This window comes from Macrotis lagotis, chromosome 1 (assembly GCF_037893015.1).
Source record: "Macrotis lagotis isolate mMagLag1 chromosome 1, bilby.v1.9.chrom.fasta, whole genome shotgun sequence".
NCBI classification, from domain to species: Eukaryota; Metazoa; Chordata; class Mammalia; order Peramelemorphia; family Peramelidae; genus Macrotis; species Macrotis lagotis.
This window is the reverse complement of record NC_133658.1, coordinates 415,268,331-415,283,613: the sequence shown is the minus strand read 5'-3', so window position 1 is coordinate 415,283,613 and position 15,283 is coordinate 415,268,331. Positions and strand designations below refer to the sequence as shown.

The 15,283-nt window shown below is 35.8% G+C and overlaps 1 protein-coding gene across 1 annotated transcript in view; it reads left to right on the top strand.

Moving 5' to 3' along the window:
* The first annotated feature begins 3,263 nt into the window (after nucleotides 1-3,263).
* The window catches only part of LOC141504206 (uncharacterized), a 47,990-nt gene continuing 35,970 nt past the window's right edge, over nucleotides 3,264-15,283 (top strand). The window contains exons 1-3 of the mRNA XM_074209055.1: nucleotides 3,264-3,361; nucleotides 9,011-9,649; nucleotides 11,147-11,417. Coding sequence (XP_074065156.1) covers nucleotides 9,013-9,649; nucleotides 11,147-11,417 — 908 coding nt within the window. The 5' untranslated portion in view covers nucleotides 3,264-3,361; nucleotides 9,011-9,012. The remainder of the gene's footprint in view (nucleotides 3,362-9,010; nucleotides 9,650-11,146; nucleotides 11,418-15,283) is intronic.

Here is a 15,283-nt window from a genome sequence, read left to right as displayed (position 1 = left end):
TAACAAAGATAGGACTAGAAATCAGCTCATAAATTCTTCAAAATTCAGTTTTCTAATCCGAAAAGGAGATGTAGTAATACTTGTACTATTAATATCACCAATTGCTGTGAAGATTAGGTGAGATAATATATTTTAAGATATTCTATAATCAAATCATTATGAGGCACAAATTATCATTATTATTAATTATTATTATTATTATTATTATGACTGTAATAACAATACTTGTTCAATTGCATAATAGTATAAATAGCTATCCTATTCAAGGCATGATGCTAGACATTAGAGGAAAAATGATAAAACAAGACACAGTGTCTATCCTCAAAGATCCAGTAAGGGAATAAAAAAGAGTATACTTAAATGTGTTTGGAGATAATAGAAAAGAAAGGAGAGATCACATATTGCTAGTGGCATCAGGAAAAGCTTCATGAAACTGATGGCATCATCACTGAACCTTGAGGAAAGGGGAATATTTCAGATGAGGGTAGAGAGCCCAGAGGAAAGCAAGAGAGCAGTCCACTTTAATTTTAGGAATAATACAAGTCCAGGGACAGGAAGACATAACCTGAAGAATAACTAGTTGTTAAATCTGGCTGAAACTGTACTATTTTTTAACTGAGTCTTGCAAATGAGTAGAATCCATGGCTTTGAGGATGGAAGCTGGGAAGATGCGGAAATCAAGAAATTCACTACAGATAAAGGGGTGTTTGAATCATGTCAAGAAAATAGATAGAAAAAAATTGGAGCTTAAAAAGCCAGAGACAGAAAACAATGTCAGAAGTAGGATTAAAACCAGGAGTAAGATGGGGTGAAGAGAGGTTCAGCTTGTAATATTGCAATAGAAGAATGCTGTAAATGAAATCAGGAAAGTTAAATATGAATCTCAACTCCAACCTTCACTAGGTGGTGAAAGAATTATCTGAACTTCATTTTCTTCATCTGTGAAGAAAAGCTAATATTCATCTTACCTATTTTACAGGATTGAGAGAAAATCACTATATAAACCTTCATATCTGATAGAAATGTGAGTTATTATCAGGCAATTAACAGGATGTGCAGTAAAACAATGAACTTCCTCAATTTGTTGAACCCAATCAGATTATGGGAATTTTTTTTAAGACAAAATCTTTTGTAGCTATCCCCTCCTTCCGTTTCTTTTAAATTACCCTCAGCTGGGCAATTCCAGACACCTTCATTTCCTTATCATATTTTCAAAGTAGTTTATGATTTATCAACTATGAAAGTAGAAATAATAAAAGGGAATAATGGAAAATAGGGCTGGAAAGAAAGATAACTTCTTATAGATCCTTGATAAGTTTGAAAGTATTGTCCTATCTTCATCCTCAAACCCATATTACAAGACAAAAAACTCTTGGAATTTTCCCCAGTTAAGGAGAGACCATACTGGTACACCACCAGCCAAGAAAAGCAAGAAGCCAGAATAAAGGTGAAAAGATTGCCATAAAGAAAACCAGTGCCATCTGCTTCAAATTCAAAAGAACTATAGTTCAAGAAAGTAGAAAAGCAAAGTAAACAGTTCTGTACAGATTCAGAGAGGAATCATGACAAAGGCTATGCCCTCTTATTGCAGCCATCTATGTAATGGGATGACATTGGGCAGGTTTCTCTCTTTCTAGAAGGCCTTTATAACTACTAGGCACCATTATTTTATATGAAATATTATAAAGACTATTATCTGTTTCCATTAACTCATGGATAAATTAATTTGTTCATTTTTTTTTAATCTAGTGAACCTATACCAACAGTTGACGGCACCATACTGGGAGTTAGGAAAGGTGAGAAAACAGGACTAGCAGGGAAGTTCCCAGTTTATATCATTGTGAACAATAAACCAAAAAAGTGAGAATTCCTCAAAGTATGTGCAGGACTTAGGAGTAATTTTCTCACATTACTTTGTCAGAAGTAATCCCTTTGAGGACCCTAAATTCTGTGATTCATTCACCATGACATATCCTAATAAGCTATGCCTTTTTTAAGAACCACTAGACACGGTATGGCTAGGTGGTGCAGTGGATAGAGCACTGGCCTTGGAGTCAGGAGTACCTGAGTTCAAATCTGGCCTCAGCCACTTAATAATTACCTAGCCATGTAGCCTTGGGCAAGCCACTTAACCCCATTGCCTTGCAAAAAAAACTAAAAAAAAAACAAACCACTAGACACTTATGACCACTGCAGATGATGGATGATCAGGCATATGTTTATAAGAAAGGATATCAGGCAACAAATTATGTAATAATGTAAAAACCAAATTTCAGTTCCTGTTCATGATTGAGAAAAATAATTAGCAAGATCATTAATTTGTATTTTGTTTATATTTCTAGAAGAAAAAATTAACCATTTGTTTAAATACTTTGCTCAGTCTTAATTAAAAACCATTAATGATCATAATGGAAAACAGTTCAGTGTCACAGTGGATAAAGTGCCAAGTCTAAACATCTTCCTCAGTTCAATTCTGGCCTTAGATATTTACTAGGTGTATAATCCTTGCCAAGTCATTTAACTCAATTTGCCTCAGGGTTCCTCATAGTAAAATCAACTGGAAAAGGAAATAGCAAACCACCCTAGTAGCTTTACCAAGAAAACCCTAATTGGAGTCATTAAGAGTCAGACACAACTAAAATTACTGAGTGACTGAATTTCATAGCAAAAATCATTCTTTCTTTTGTGGTTTGATCTCAAGCTAGAAAACAAGAACTTTTAATCATTTTTGTATCATGATTCCCCCATTTTTGTATCATGGTCTCCTTTGGCAACCTAGTGAAGCCTATGGATTCCTTCTCAAAAGAATGTTTTTTAAATACATAGCATAAGATTACAGAGGAAACCAATTATACTGAAATATCATTATAATAATTTTTTTAAACAAGTTCACAGATCCCAGCTTAAAAACCACTGAGCCAAAGTCTTATTTAATTTTATAAAGGTGCAGTGAAGAGTACTGATATTCAAATCAGAAGACAACCCCTGGCTTCTGTTATTTATTCCTTCTGTGACCTTGGGAATATAACTTAATCTTCAGTTTCCCTACCTAATGTCCTTTCCAGCTCCAAATCCTCTGACCTGAAACCCTACTACATGATTGTGCTTCACAAAACAAGCACAAAATAGAATGTGTGACTTAGCTAATTCTCCTCCCCAACTCTCAATTTTAGTTGGTGTTTATCTTACTATTGATACACGTAAGCAAGAAAAGACCCAGGATTTGCCATTGCCTGCTAGAGCATCATCCTGTGTTGCTGAAGTTAATATTAACTAGGGTTTATTTATTTCATAATAACAGCTAGCAGCATAAGTAAAGGACTGGCACTGGTAAGAAGAAGAAGCTCCTGTGGAATCTTCAGTAAGTCATTCTTTCTTTTTTTTTTTACTTTTTTCAATTTGGGAATATTAAGCCTGTAGCTTTTATAATTGCTATAGACATTAATGGTTTCAGTGACCTCTGAGCATTAATCTGAAATTTTACTAACTGCATTTTCAGGAAAGGGTGGTAATAGAGAATCTTTGAAATTCCCCTATATTTACTTGAATTTTTTTTGCTAAAGTGATGTGAAATAATAAGTTATTCTATTTCTTTCAAAAATTATTAAAGAAAGAACAAACCAATTGAAGGAAAATTTCATTGATCAAGGAAAGCAGCTTCAACAAAATGAATGAACATAAAACAATTATCTTTGAAATAGATCTGAATCTCATTTCATTAGCAAAAATAACAGCCATGTTTTATTTGATAAATATCCTCATGATTTAATTAAAGGAAACTTAAGAATTAAAATTATACTCTTGTATTTGGTTACAACAAAGACTTTGAAGAGGAGATTGAAAGGTTGTAGATTGGCATTAAAGGGGAACATATTAGGAGAAATTAGATAAGGAAATTACTCCAAAGTGCAGACAAAAAGGGAAAAGTTTCCTGAGGTGTATGGAAATAAATCTTCTCCAAGTAGATGTTAAAATAAAAATAATGACAATAGATTTGATGTTTATATACTACTTTATGGTTTATAAAGTGATTTATATACATCATTTCTTTTGATCTTCTGATCTATGAGGTAGATTGAGCAATTTAGGGCAAGAAATTAAAAAAAGAGGTCAAAATAAAAAAAAAGTGAATAGGTTAAGAGACTCAATGAATAGTGTGTGTGACCTACAGTCAGAAAGACATGCATTCAAATCCAATCTCCAACCCTTACTAGCTCTATCTCCAAAACTGCCTCAGTTCCCTCATCTACAAAATGGAGAGAATAACACCCATCTCCCAGAATCTTTCTTAGGGTAAAATGAAAGAGTATCTTTGCAAGCATCATTTGATGTTAAAGAACATCAAACAATGTCTAAGTGCATTCAGAAACTATTTTTAATTTCATTAAGATAAGGAAAAGTCTCACTTCTATTTCCTGGTGTCTTAGACATACCAAAAATGCTCAGAACCACAGAATGTTTTGTTAAGTTCACTAAACCACTCTGAGCTAACCAATTCCTTGAATTCAACCCAAATCCCTCCTCTACATGAATGACAGCACTAGGACAATATAGGGTATTGATCACCATCTAAAGTCAAAGCACCAGAAAAAGTCAATTAAGCCACCATGTCTGATATATGGATGTATACAACATCAAGGTGAAAACTGGAAGAAGACCCCCAACCTTTGGTCAATCTATATTAACGATGAAAATAACATCATCAGCATATTCCAGAGGAACTGGATTCCAATCCAAGGCTAACTTGGAAACCTTTAGACAACATGAAGTGATTGACATTGGCTTGAATCTGAAAATACTCCAGAAGACCCTTGAGACATCAGACTTAAGCTAAGGCAGTCTTTGTTTAGCACTAACCTAATGGAGCCACTTGAGATTGGAGCTAATTTTCTGAGTCTATGAAAAACAAGAATGGCATCTCTGATAAATACTCAGAATGGGTATGACAATTCCAAGATCTTTAGACAATAGGAATAAAGAAATAAATGTCCATTGAGTTACAAAAATACACCATTGGCTGTCATATACTCATATACCAGAGATAAGTGATTGCTTTGGGGGACTAAATAAAATGTCTAGATAATATATGAAGTAACATAAGCATTGAGGGAGAAAAAGGGTAATAAAGAAGAAGAAGAAGGAGAAGAAGAAGAAGAAGAAGAAGAAGAAGAAGAAGAAGAAGAAGAAGAAAAGGAAGAAAGAAGGAAAAAGAAAGAGAGGAAGGCAAGAAGAAAGGAAGAAAAACAAGGAAAAGGAGGGAGGGAGGAAAAGATGGAGGGAAGAAAGGGGAAGGGGAGGGAGGGACGAAGGAAGGAAAGAAGGAAGGGAGAGAGGGAGGAAGGAAACAAGAGAATAGGAGGGAAAAGAGAAACAAGAAATATGAAAAGAAAATAGAGAGAAAAAATTAGAAGTAGATGATGGACTGGGAGAGTGACAAGCAATTGTTTCATTCATCCTGTGCCATACATTGCTAATACTTGCCATCCTTGAAAATATCTTATCTCCAAATCCATTAAGTTCTTTCTTGGTGAACAAGACTTCCAAACTTGGACCTAGTTTGAAGAGAAATACAAGTGAAGGCAGCATTTTGGCTCCCTCCAGTTTTATGTGAGGGCAAATTTCAACTCAACATTAGGCTAAGCTTATATAGAGGAAGTCCCCAAATGAAATAGTTTGTCTTGGGAAATGGTGAATTCCTCTTTAATGTATGTAAGAAGAAAAGAGACGAACCTTCATCAAGGACATTGTAAATGGATTGTATGAATTGAAAAAGGGTTGACCTAGACCAGGATTTTTTTAACCCTTTGGCAGGATGGTGAAAACTATAGGCCCCTTCTCAGAATAAGATATTTAAATGCATAAAGCAAAATTCCAAAGATTACATGCTTACAAAGAAAACCAATTCTATTGGAACACAGTTATCAAAGTTTGTTTTTGCTTTGGCATTTTTGTTTTGTTTGTTTGTTTTTAAAAATCATACTGAACTAAATTAAGAAGACCTAGACTAGATGAACTCTTTCTTAGGTCTCTTTCTAACTCTAATTACATTGTTTTCATTCTGAGTCATAATCAAGGATTAATTCCAATTTTAAAGTTTCATCCCTTTAGCTTGAATTTTAATCCTTATTCACTAAAAGTCCACTTGGAGGAAGGGTTGAGGGTGTCACACAAGCTGTTTTCGGTAATTTAAATTCAATAAATGAGATTCCAAATTTCAGATTGTAAATCAGCAGATTTACAAATAACCATGGAAGAAAAGAAAACATGGGGTCAGTGTACTCTGGAGTATAATGGACAGGAAAAAAAGATAAGTATTCCTAGGTAGCAATGAAACACATTTCGCTTAATGGTTAACCCTCACCTTGACCTCATTCCTCTATCCAGAGTTTTAACTAGGGATTCTGGCACCTGGGACAGCTGAAACACAAAGGAAGTGTGAGAAAAACTCTTGTCCTATGATTCACAAACTCTTCTCATTCTGACTCCCTGTGGTTGAGAGTCTCAAACTGCCCAAGCAAAAATTTCCTTCCATACTACCTGGTTCTAATTCCTCATATCCACCTACTTCTGGCCCAGCTGCTGTTCCTTTCCCTGCCATAGTACCTTCTGGAAATCCTGTTCTATTATGAGTAAAATTGCCTTTATCTTAGGTCTAGACTAAATATCTTGTATTTATCCAGAAGTATGCTAGTGAATGTTTAACAATCAACCCTTGGTGGGGATGTACTTAGGACTCCCTTTTAAGTTTAAGCAAAATTAATAGCATTTTCTTATAGCTAAGCAATCAGCAACAAAAAAATAAACCAATCCCTCATTTTTAATATTTGCTGATTTCTGAGGTATAAATGCTCATGCTGAAATTTTAACAATTGGCTTTTGCCACCAGTTGAGCCAGATCCAGTATGTCTGATCATACCTGCATACCTGGGTACTCCCTCTGGAATTATATGTTCTTTTTCTCAGGTCCCCTGATACACTAGAGCAAGAAAAGGAGGTGCAGAAGAAATATTACCTGCAGCTCACTATCAATTCCAGATTCTCCCTCTACTTTTCTCCCTTAGCAACTTTATTCCTCTGAGGGTCATACTCTACATCAATGTACATACAACAATCCTAGGGGTTGGTGTCCACCAAATCTCTTTGCAAGGACATCAGCACTGCCTCCATAGTTTCCACTCTACCTTATCTTTTGTTCTGGGACTTACTTCAATAGACTTATCAATATTTTCTCAACCACTCTGGTCTTCCCATGAAATGTACCCTGTGAAATACCTAACTCATCTCCCCATCCATTGAGGCAGCTAGCCAACACTATGTAGAGAGGACTGAGCCTGAAGTCAGGAAGATCTGAGTTCAAATTCAGCCTCTAATACTTATTCATTGGGTGGACAAGTTATTTAACCCTTTTTTAATTTGTTTCCTTTTCTGTAAAATGGGGACATGCTGGAGAAAGAAAGGGCAAACCACTCCAATATCTTTACCAAGAAAACTCCATGGTTTTTTTGTGATTTGTCCACAGGATCACAGAGATTTAGCCTCAAATGACTAAACAACAACCTTTCTCTAGCCCACAGGAAAGTTTAAGAAATTTGGTGACACAAAACTCTTGAGGGGAGGGAAAGGAAGATCCCTGGCATAAGGGAGACAGAGGCTGCCAAAGGAAGATTGGTCTGAGCTTGCCTTCTTGAATGGTTTCCTCTTTCCCCATCTTCTCCTATGCTTTGAGGTGACCTCCTGCCCAGGTTAATTGAAATGATGCTTTTGATCCTTGAGTTGATATGGACCACAACAGGGCCAGGACTTGGAGTCAAAGGATATAGTTTCAAATTCCAGCTTTATCACTTACTACTTACTGCCTATGTACTTTAGACAAATTTCTCTACCTGTGCAGGCCTCAGTTTTCTAATGAAGAGGTTTAACTCTATGACTGCTAAAGTCCCTTCCTAGAATCTCTCTGCAGAGGCCTCTGTTGGAGTCAACTAGGTAGCACAGCAGATAGAGAACCTGATCTATAGACAGGAAGATCCAAGTTCAAATTTGATCTCAGACACATGCTAGCTATGCAACCCTGGGAAAGTCACTTTATCCCATTTGCTTCTTTTTCTTTATCTGAAAAATGAGCTGGAGAAGGAAATAGCAAACCAAGTCAGTATCTTTTCCAAGAAAATTCAAAAAAGGGATCATGAAGTGTCCTAGGTGACTGAAAATGACTGAACGATTAAAAACAGAAGGCTTCTGCTTGAGCACTTGTTTAAAAAATGTCTTTCTACCTCCCCCAGAAAAGCCCAACCACTATTTCCTGGCATCTAGAGGAAACAGAAGTTTTCCCCATTTCTGTCCTCATTCTTACCTGCCCCAACATTCACTGTAGGTGATTCTGGTTCCCAGAGGTTTGCTGGACCTATCTCATACAGGTTTTCAAATGTGAGCATTTAAATATTGGAAATTAGTAAAAGTTACATATCAGAGGTTGATTTATTATTTTGTTAATTGTCTAGACTTAAGAAATTAGTGAAGAAAATATTAATAATGCAATTTATATTTAAGTTATATCCTGAATATGTTTTTTTTAACAGAGTTGGTTGTTAAATGTGTACCAATACACACATCCTGAATCCATTCAACCCCTATTCCCTAGGAACATGAGATGGCAAAATAAGACTCCAGACTATAACAGGGAGAAAGCACTGCCCACTCAAATATTGGTTGGTGTCAGAGAGAAAGACTGACCACTCCCCCTAAATACATCTCTACCTCCATTTCTTCTCTTAAGAATTAACTATCAAAAAAAAAAAGATTAACTATCCACTATTTCAGATGTTGTCATTTCCCCTTTCTTTAGCTTTGTCATGATCAGTATATCCAAAAAATACGTGCATTTTTACATTACACAGAATTCAGTCACAGATCTCCGTGTTATTTATATACATATACATATATATATACATAGATTTTAAAATATATTTTAACAAACATCATAATGCTATTATCTCTTTTTAACTTATTTTAGCAATGTTCCTAAGGAAAATGCAGCTGCCCCTCTACCTGCTCCTGCTAGTGACTTGGATTCCAAAAGCTATTTTCTGCCAAGAAAAATCTGACCCTGAAGAGCATAGTCCTCATGCAAACTATGAACTGGCCTACCACAAAATAAAGACAGCAAATACAGAATTTGCTGGAAGATTGTTTAAGCTCTTGGTTTCTGAAAATCCTCACAAGAATGTCTTCTTCTCTCCCTTGAGCATTGCCACTGCCTTTGCCATGCTCTCCCTGGGGGCCAAAACAGCCACCCTAACTAACCTTTTGGAAGGGCTGGGTTTTAATCTCACAGAGCTTCAGGAAAGGGAGATTCACAAAGGTTTCCAAGCTCTTGTCCACCTACTGAACACTACAGAGGGCAAAGTAGAGCTAGAAAGTGGTAATGGCCTTTTTATTGATGATCAGCTAAAACCTCTCCAAGAATTCTTAGATGATGTCAAGAATTTGTATGAAGCTGAGGTGTTTGAAGCAAACTTCAGAGATTCTGAAGGTTCTATGAAGCTGATTAATGATTATGTAAATAAGAAAACACATGGAAAAATTCCAGAATTAATCCAAGAGCTAGATTCCAGCACATCAATGATACTCATAAACTACAATTTTTTTAAGGGTAAGACTTCTTGTATATATCTTGAATGAATCAATGTTTCCTTCGTGTTTCTAATTTTGAATATGCCTGTACCACAGTTTATGTAATATAGCTCTGCTCTTGAAAACTGCATTCAAATCAAATGATTATAAATTATTTTTTCTGTTAATCTATATTTTCTTTAAGAGTTGATGTATTTATTTCAATTTTAAATCAATCATTTTTTAATAATTTGACTCTAATGGTCAAAGACATTTAAATTTCTCTGATGATTTTTCCTTTATTCAGGAAGTATAGTATGATATGGTTGATAAGCTTGGACACAGAGGATCTGGGTTCAAATACACATGACCTCCCTGAAATGAGGTCACATTTTCAAGGGTGTCGTTTCCAATTTTAAATCCTATAATTCTAGGTTCTGATGGGTAAAGTTAACTATTTAAAAGTGATAGAATAAATTTCTTTGTAAAGCTGTTTAGTCTCTGCAAAATAAGTCACTGATCTTTGTGATTCACTGGGGTTTGGTGGTGAGGGTTTTTTTTAATAGTAACAAAGACTTGGCAGCCTTCCTATAACATGGATATGTAGAGATGATATAGAAACCCATTCCATAACTCCAGACTGGAGTTGCACCTTTATGGGGAGTAGGAAGATGGACATAGTTGCATGATCACTCCATTGATCTCCTATTTTTCAAGAGGAGTATTAGGTATGGATTTTCTATTTATTGCACATCAGTCATTTGAAATATAGAGAAATGATTCTGGGGGGTTCAGAAGCAAAGTTACTTTCCTCCGGTCAAACTGCTTTTCTTGCCAAATTGCTTTTTCACTTTCTGATTAGCCAGTTGTCTATTCTGTAGCTGTTACTTTGAGTGACTTTAACCTACCATAAAACCATGCTGGCCTGAAGAAATGCATTTGGTAAGAAAGCAGAAGGTGACCCTAATCAACCCACCCTCAATGCAGGACTTCACATTCTTGCTCATCTGCCTTTATGACCTCGTTATTTCACTCTCCTCTCCTCTATTTCCTCTAAACTCTAACCAAAATGGACCACTTACAAACTTCCAATTTTCCTTTGATCATTTCATCTTCCCGGTCTGAAAGGCCTCCCTATATCTCTGCCAATGACAACTCTACTCATTTAAGACCCGGTTCAAATGCCACCACTTCCATGGAGCTTTCTTCTAGTCATACAGTATAAATTGGGGACCTCAAGGAGTATTTTGATGGTACTTCTATGTTCTTATTGAGACATATTTTACATGTAGTTATTTCTCTGTGTAGGGATCTCTGTCTACCCTATTAGACTGCAATTTATATGAGGTTTTTCATCTCTTTCCAGGATCTAACACAAGATTGATTCTATTTAGATTGGTGGTCCAGTGAATGGTAGGCATTTACTAAAAATGTGTTCTTTGAACTCAGTTGAATACTAACTGGATAATATAACACTCAAGATTCCCAATTCACAAAGTTATACAATGTTTTTTTGTTGTTGTTGTTGATTCTGCAGGAGACTGGGAGACATCTTTTAATGCAAACCTTACTGAGCTGCAGAACTTTTATGTGGATAAGAACACAATAGTAGAAGTGCAAATGATGATGAAAAGGGAAAGACTGTACTACAGCCGTGAGGATAAACTGTTCTCTTCTATGGTCGTCTTACCCTATGAAGGGAATGCCTGGCTAATTTTAATTCTACCCGATGAAGACAAATTAGAACAGGCACTGGATGCTATCATCTCTGAAGGAGGAATAAAATGTTCGAGATTTACAGAAAGAAGGTATGGTCATAGGATTGCTTATAACTAATAGCTATAATCAAGCAAACAAGTCACAAGTTAAGTTGTTAAATGTTTATTTCATGTCAAACACTACGATAAATACTAAGGATACAGAGAAAAGTAAAAACACAGTCCCCATCCTCACAATTTATGGTAGAAATAACACAAAACCAACTATGTAAATAGGAAATACACAAACTATAAATAGGAGAAAATCCAAGAAGAAAAACACTCATAATTGGAATAGAAAAGGGAACCAGAAAAGTTTTCTTGCAGAAAATGGAATGTCAATTGAGTTTTGACAGAAAGGAAGCCAAGAGGTGGGAACAAGGAAGTAGAACATTCCAGATGTAGGGAGACAGCAGAGTCAGGAGGTGTATCATTGGTTAGGAACACCAAGAGGACTAGTGTTTCTGAATTACAGCATATATAGAGGGGAGTAAAGTATAAGACTAAAAAGGAAGGGAGTAGGTTGTGAAGGACTTTTAAAAAATATAGTTTTATATTTGATCCTAAAAGTAATAAGAAGCCATGGGAATTTATTAAGTGGGGGAACAGGGAATGGCATGGTTCCTTAAGATAGGCATTTGTATGAAGAATAAGCTGGAGTAGTGAAAAACTTAAGGCCAAGAGACCAATCAAAAGGTTATTGCAATAGTCCAGGTGTGAAATGATACAAGATTATACTAAACAATAACAACAAGGTAGTAGCTGTGTGAACATATATAAGGTGACAGAAGAGATTTTTTGAGGGTAGGGAAAAGCTAGGTGGCACAATAGGTAGCTTGGGAACTGGTGTTGGGAAGACTTGAGCTCAAATCCAGCCTCAGACACTTACTAGCTGCATGTCCCTGGTCAAGTCACTTAATTCTGTTTCCTTTAATTTCCTCATCCATAAAATGATCTGGAGAAGGAAATGGTAAACTACTCCAGTATCTTTGCCAAGAAAAACCCAGATGGAGTCATGACTAAAACAAATGAACAACAACTTGAAAACAGAAACAATAAGACTTGTCAAAAGATTGGATATGTGGAGTCAGTGTAAGAAAGCATTAAGGATGACTCTGAGGGGATGAATCTGGGTTATTTAAAGGATAGTAGCGCCCTTGAGTGTGATAGAAAAGTTGGAAAAGTAGAGAATACAGAAGGAAATATAATGTGTTTAGTTTAGATATGTTGAATTTGAGGAGTCTATGGACCATCTAGTTCGAGATGATTCATGATATAAAACAAAAAGAAATTTTGAACTAGCTATATAGATCTAGTAATAGTCTATTTAGACATGATGTTTGAAGACATTGAAACTAATGAAATCTCCAAATAAGATACTATAGAGGGGGTAGAGGAGAAAAAGCCTTAGGAGACATTCACCTACAATTAGAGGGCCTGCCCTGAATGAAGAGCCAGTAAAGAAAATTGAAAAAGAATGAGCAGACAGGTAGAAGAACTGGAGATATGGGAGAACAGTGTCACAAAAGCAAAGAGAAGAGAGTATCCATGGGTGAGAGGAAAGTAACCATAGCAAAGGTTTTAGAAAGGCCAAAAAGGATGAGGACTGAGAAAAGGTGACTTTAGAGAGAATAGTTTCAGTTGAATGATGAAATTGAAAATCAGTCTTCAGAGAGAGGGAGGGGAGAATATGAAACACAAATTGCAGAGGACTTTCTCAAGGAGTTTATCCTATAAGGGAAGGAGAATCATAGGGCAACAGTGAGCTGAGATTGTGGGATCAAGTAATTGTTTAAGGGTGGAGGAGACAAGAGCAGCAGAGAAGCAGTCGATAATTAGGAAGAAATTAAAGATTAGCAAAAAAGTGAAGATAATAGAGGGGGAAAAAGGAGAAGATGGAATGGAATGGGATCACTTGTGCAAGTAAAAGAGACTGGCCACCTCTTCAGATGAAACAAAGGTGAAGGAGAAGAGATTGAAAAGGAGGAGGAGAGAAGAAGAGGGAACTCTTGTCAAATAGCCTGAGTTTTTTTTAAGTGAAGTATAAGATAGGATTCTAAGCTTAGAGGGTTGGGGAAAGATTACTGATGGAAGTTCAGGGGAAAGATTACTGATGGAAGTTCAGAGGAAAGATGAAAAGGTTGTATCTAGTTATTGTGTTGAGTGGGGAAAAGAAGTATAAATCTATTAACCTTGCATAGTGAGGGCCCTTTAAGATTATATAACATAAATTTGTAATGGAACCAATCAGAAGATGATTTTCTCTTGACACTATTCACTGAAAGTGGTAGATAGTGGGTGCAATCCAAGGTTAGGTATAATCAATGTGATAAAACAGGTATAATAAATTAGAGTATAAAGGACAATGTGGAGTGGAGTGAGGATTTCCAGCTTGCCATACATTTCATATTCATTACCCATTTAATTCCCACAATAATCCTTTTAAAATTGGAAGAGATAATGTCCCAGAGCAGAGAAGTGTCTTGCCTGGGGACCCACAGCTATTAAGAATCAAAGAGAGGACTTAAACACAGATCGGACTCAGGATTCTGATTCCATGGATGTAGGTCCTCCTCACACTAGGCTACAGACTGAAATCATCCATTCCTTCCCATCCCATGTTAGTTCAGTCCTCATTGTCCTGTAAATTTTCCATAAAGGATCTAGCAAACCACTAGAGGTCTTTTTTCCTTTTCTTTAAATATTTTGAGTAAAACAGTGCAATTCTTAGTCTTCTCACCTGTTCTTCCTTACTCTTGCTATATGACTGATTCACTCAGCTATTTATGTTTATTATATTATATATAATATATTATGTAATAGGCATAATATATTATACATAATATTGTACATTTATATTTATTATATTTATAGCTTTTCCAGCTGTACATTGCCTTGATGAGTTGTCACCATCATAGACAATATTCCATAGACTTCTTATACCCATCATAAGCCTTTGTATTGCCTTGGGGTGTTATATTCTTTTCCTTGAATTTGTATCATAATTTAAGTGTATTTAGTGTTAGGAGGGACTTAGTTTCAAATTCTGCTTCTCAAACTTATTTAGAGTTATGGGCAAGTCACTTACATTTCTGAGTTTACTTATTTGTAAAATGGGCAAAATAACCATAGGTCACAGGGATGCTCTGAGAATCAAGTGAGATGATATACATAAAGCACTTTGCACATCTTAAATTTCATATAAATATCAGTTATTATAAATTCTTCACAACCACTCTATGGAGTAATTAAAATAATATCCTCACTTGATAGATAAGCAAGGTCAAGAGGTAAAATTACTTGCTGTAGGTCACTCAACTATAAATATTTGGTGAAAGATTTTTTCTTAAATATGAATCTTCTCTTGCCTCAGCTACCAGACTATAATTTAACTGCCTTTATAAAAGGAATTCATAACCAACAACAATGTCACAGGCAACTACCAGTTTATATAGGGGATAAAGGGAGCATGGAGTGAAAGCCAGAAGGTATTTTAAAAGTTATCTGAGTCAACATTATTATTTTACATTTGAAGAAACAGGCTGATGGAGAAATTTTCCCAAGGTCAGGATTAGGTAGTGAGTGGCAGAGTCAAGACTCCAAATCCAGAGTTGCTTCCCTTGAGACATGGGCAACTAAGTAAAACAGAAAAATCTGCATGATGCTTACATAGGCCATATTGACCACACAGGCTATATTGACCACACATATAATAAAACTGCAGCTGCCATTCTAACAGGTTTTAGTGAGAGGCATTGTGACATTGTGGGGAAAGAAATCAGAATTTCTGAGATTAAACCATTCATCTACACTTTCACCAGTGTTAGACTATGCAAATCCCTTAGCTTCTTGGTGCCTCACTTCCCACATATGTAAAATGGGATGATCATATTTGTTTTTCTTAAGACTTTTTAAAT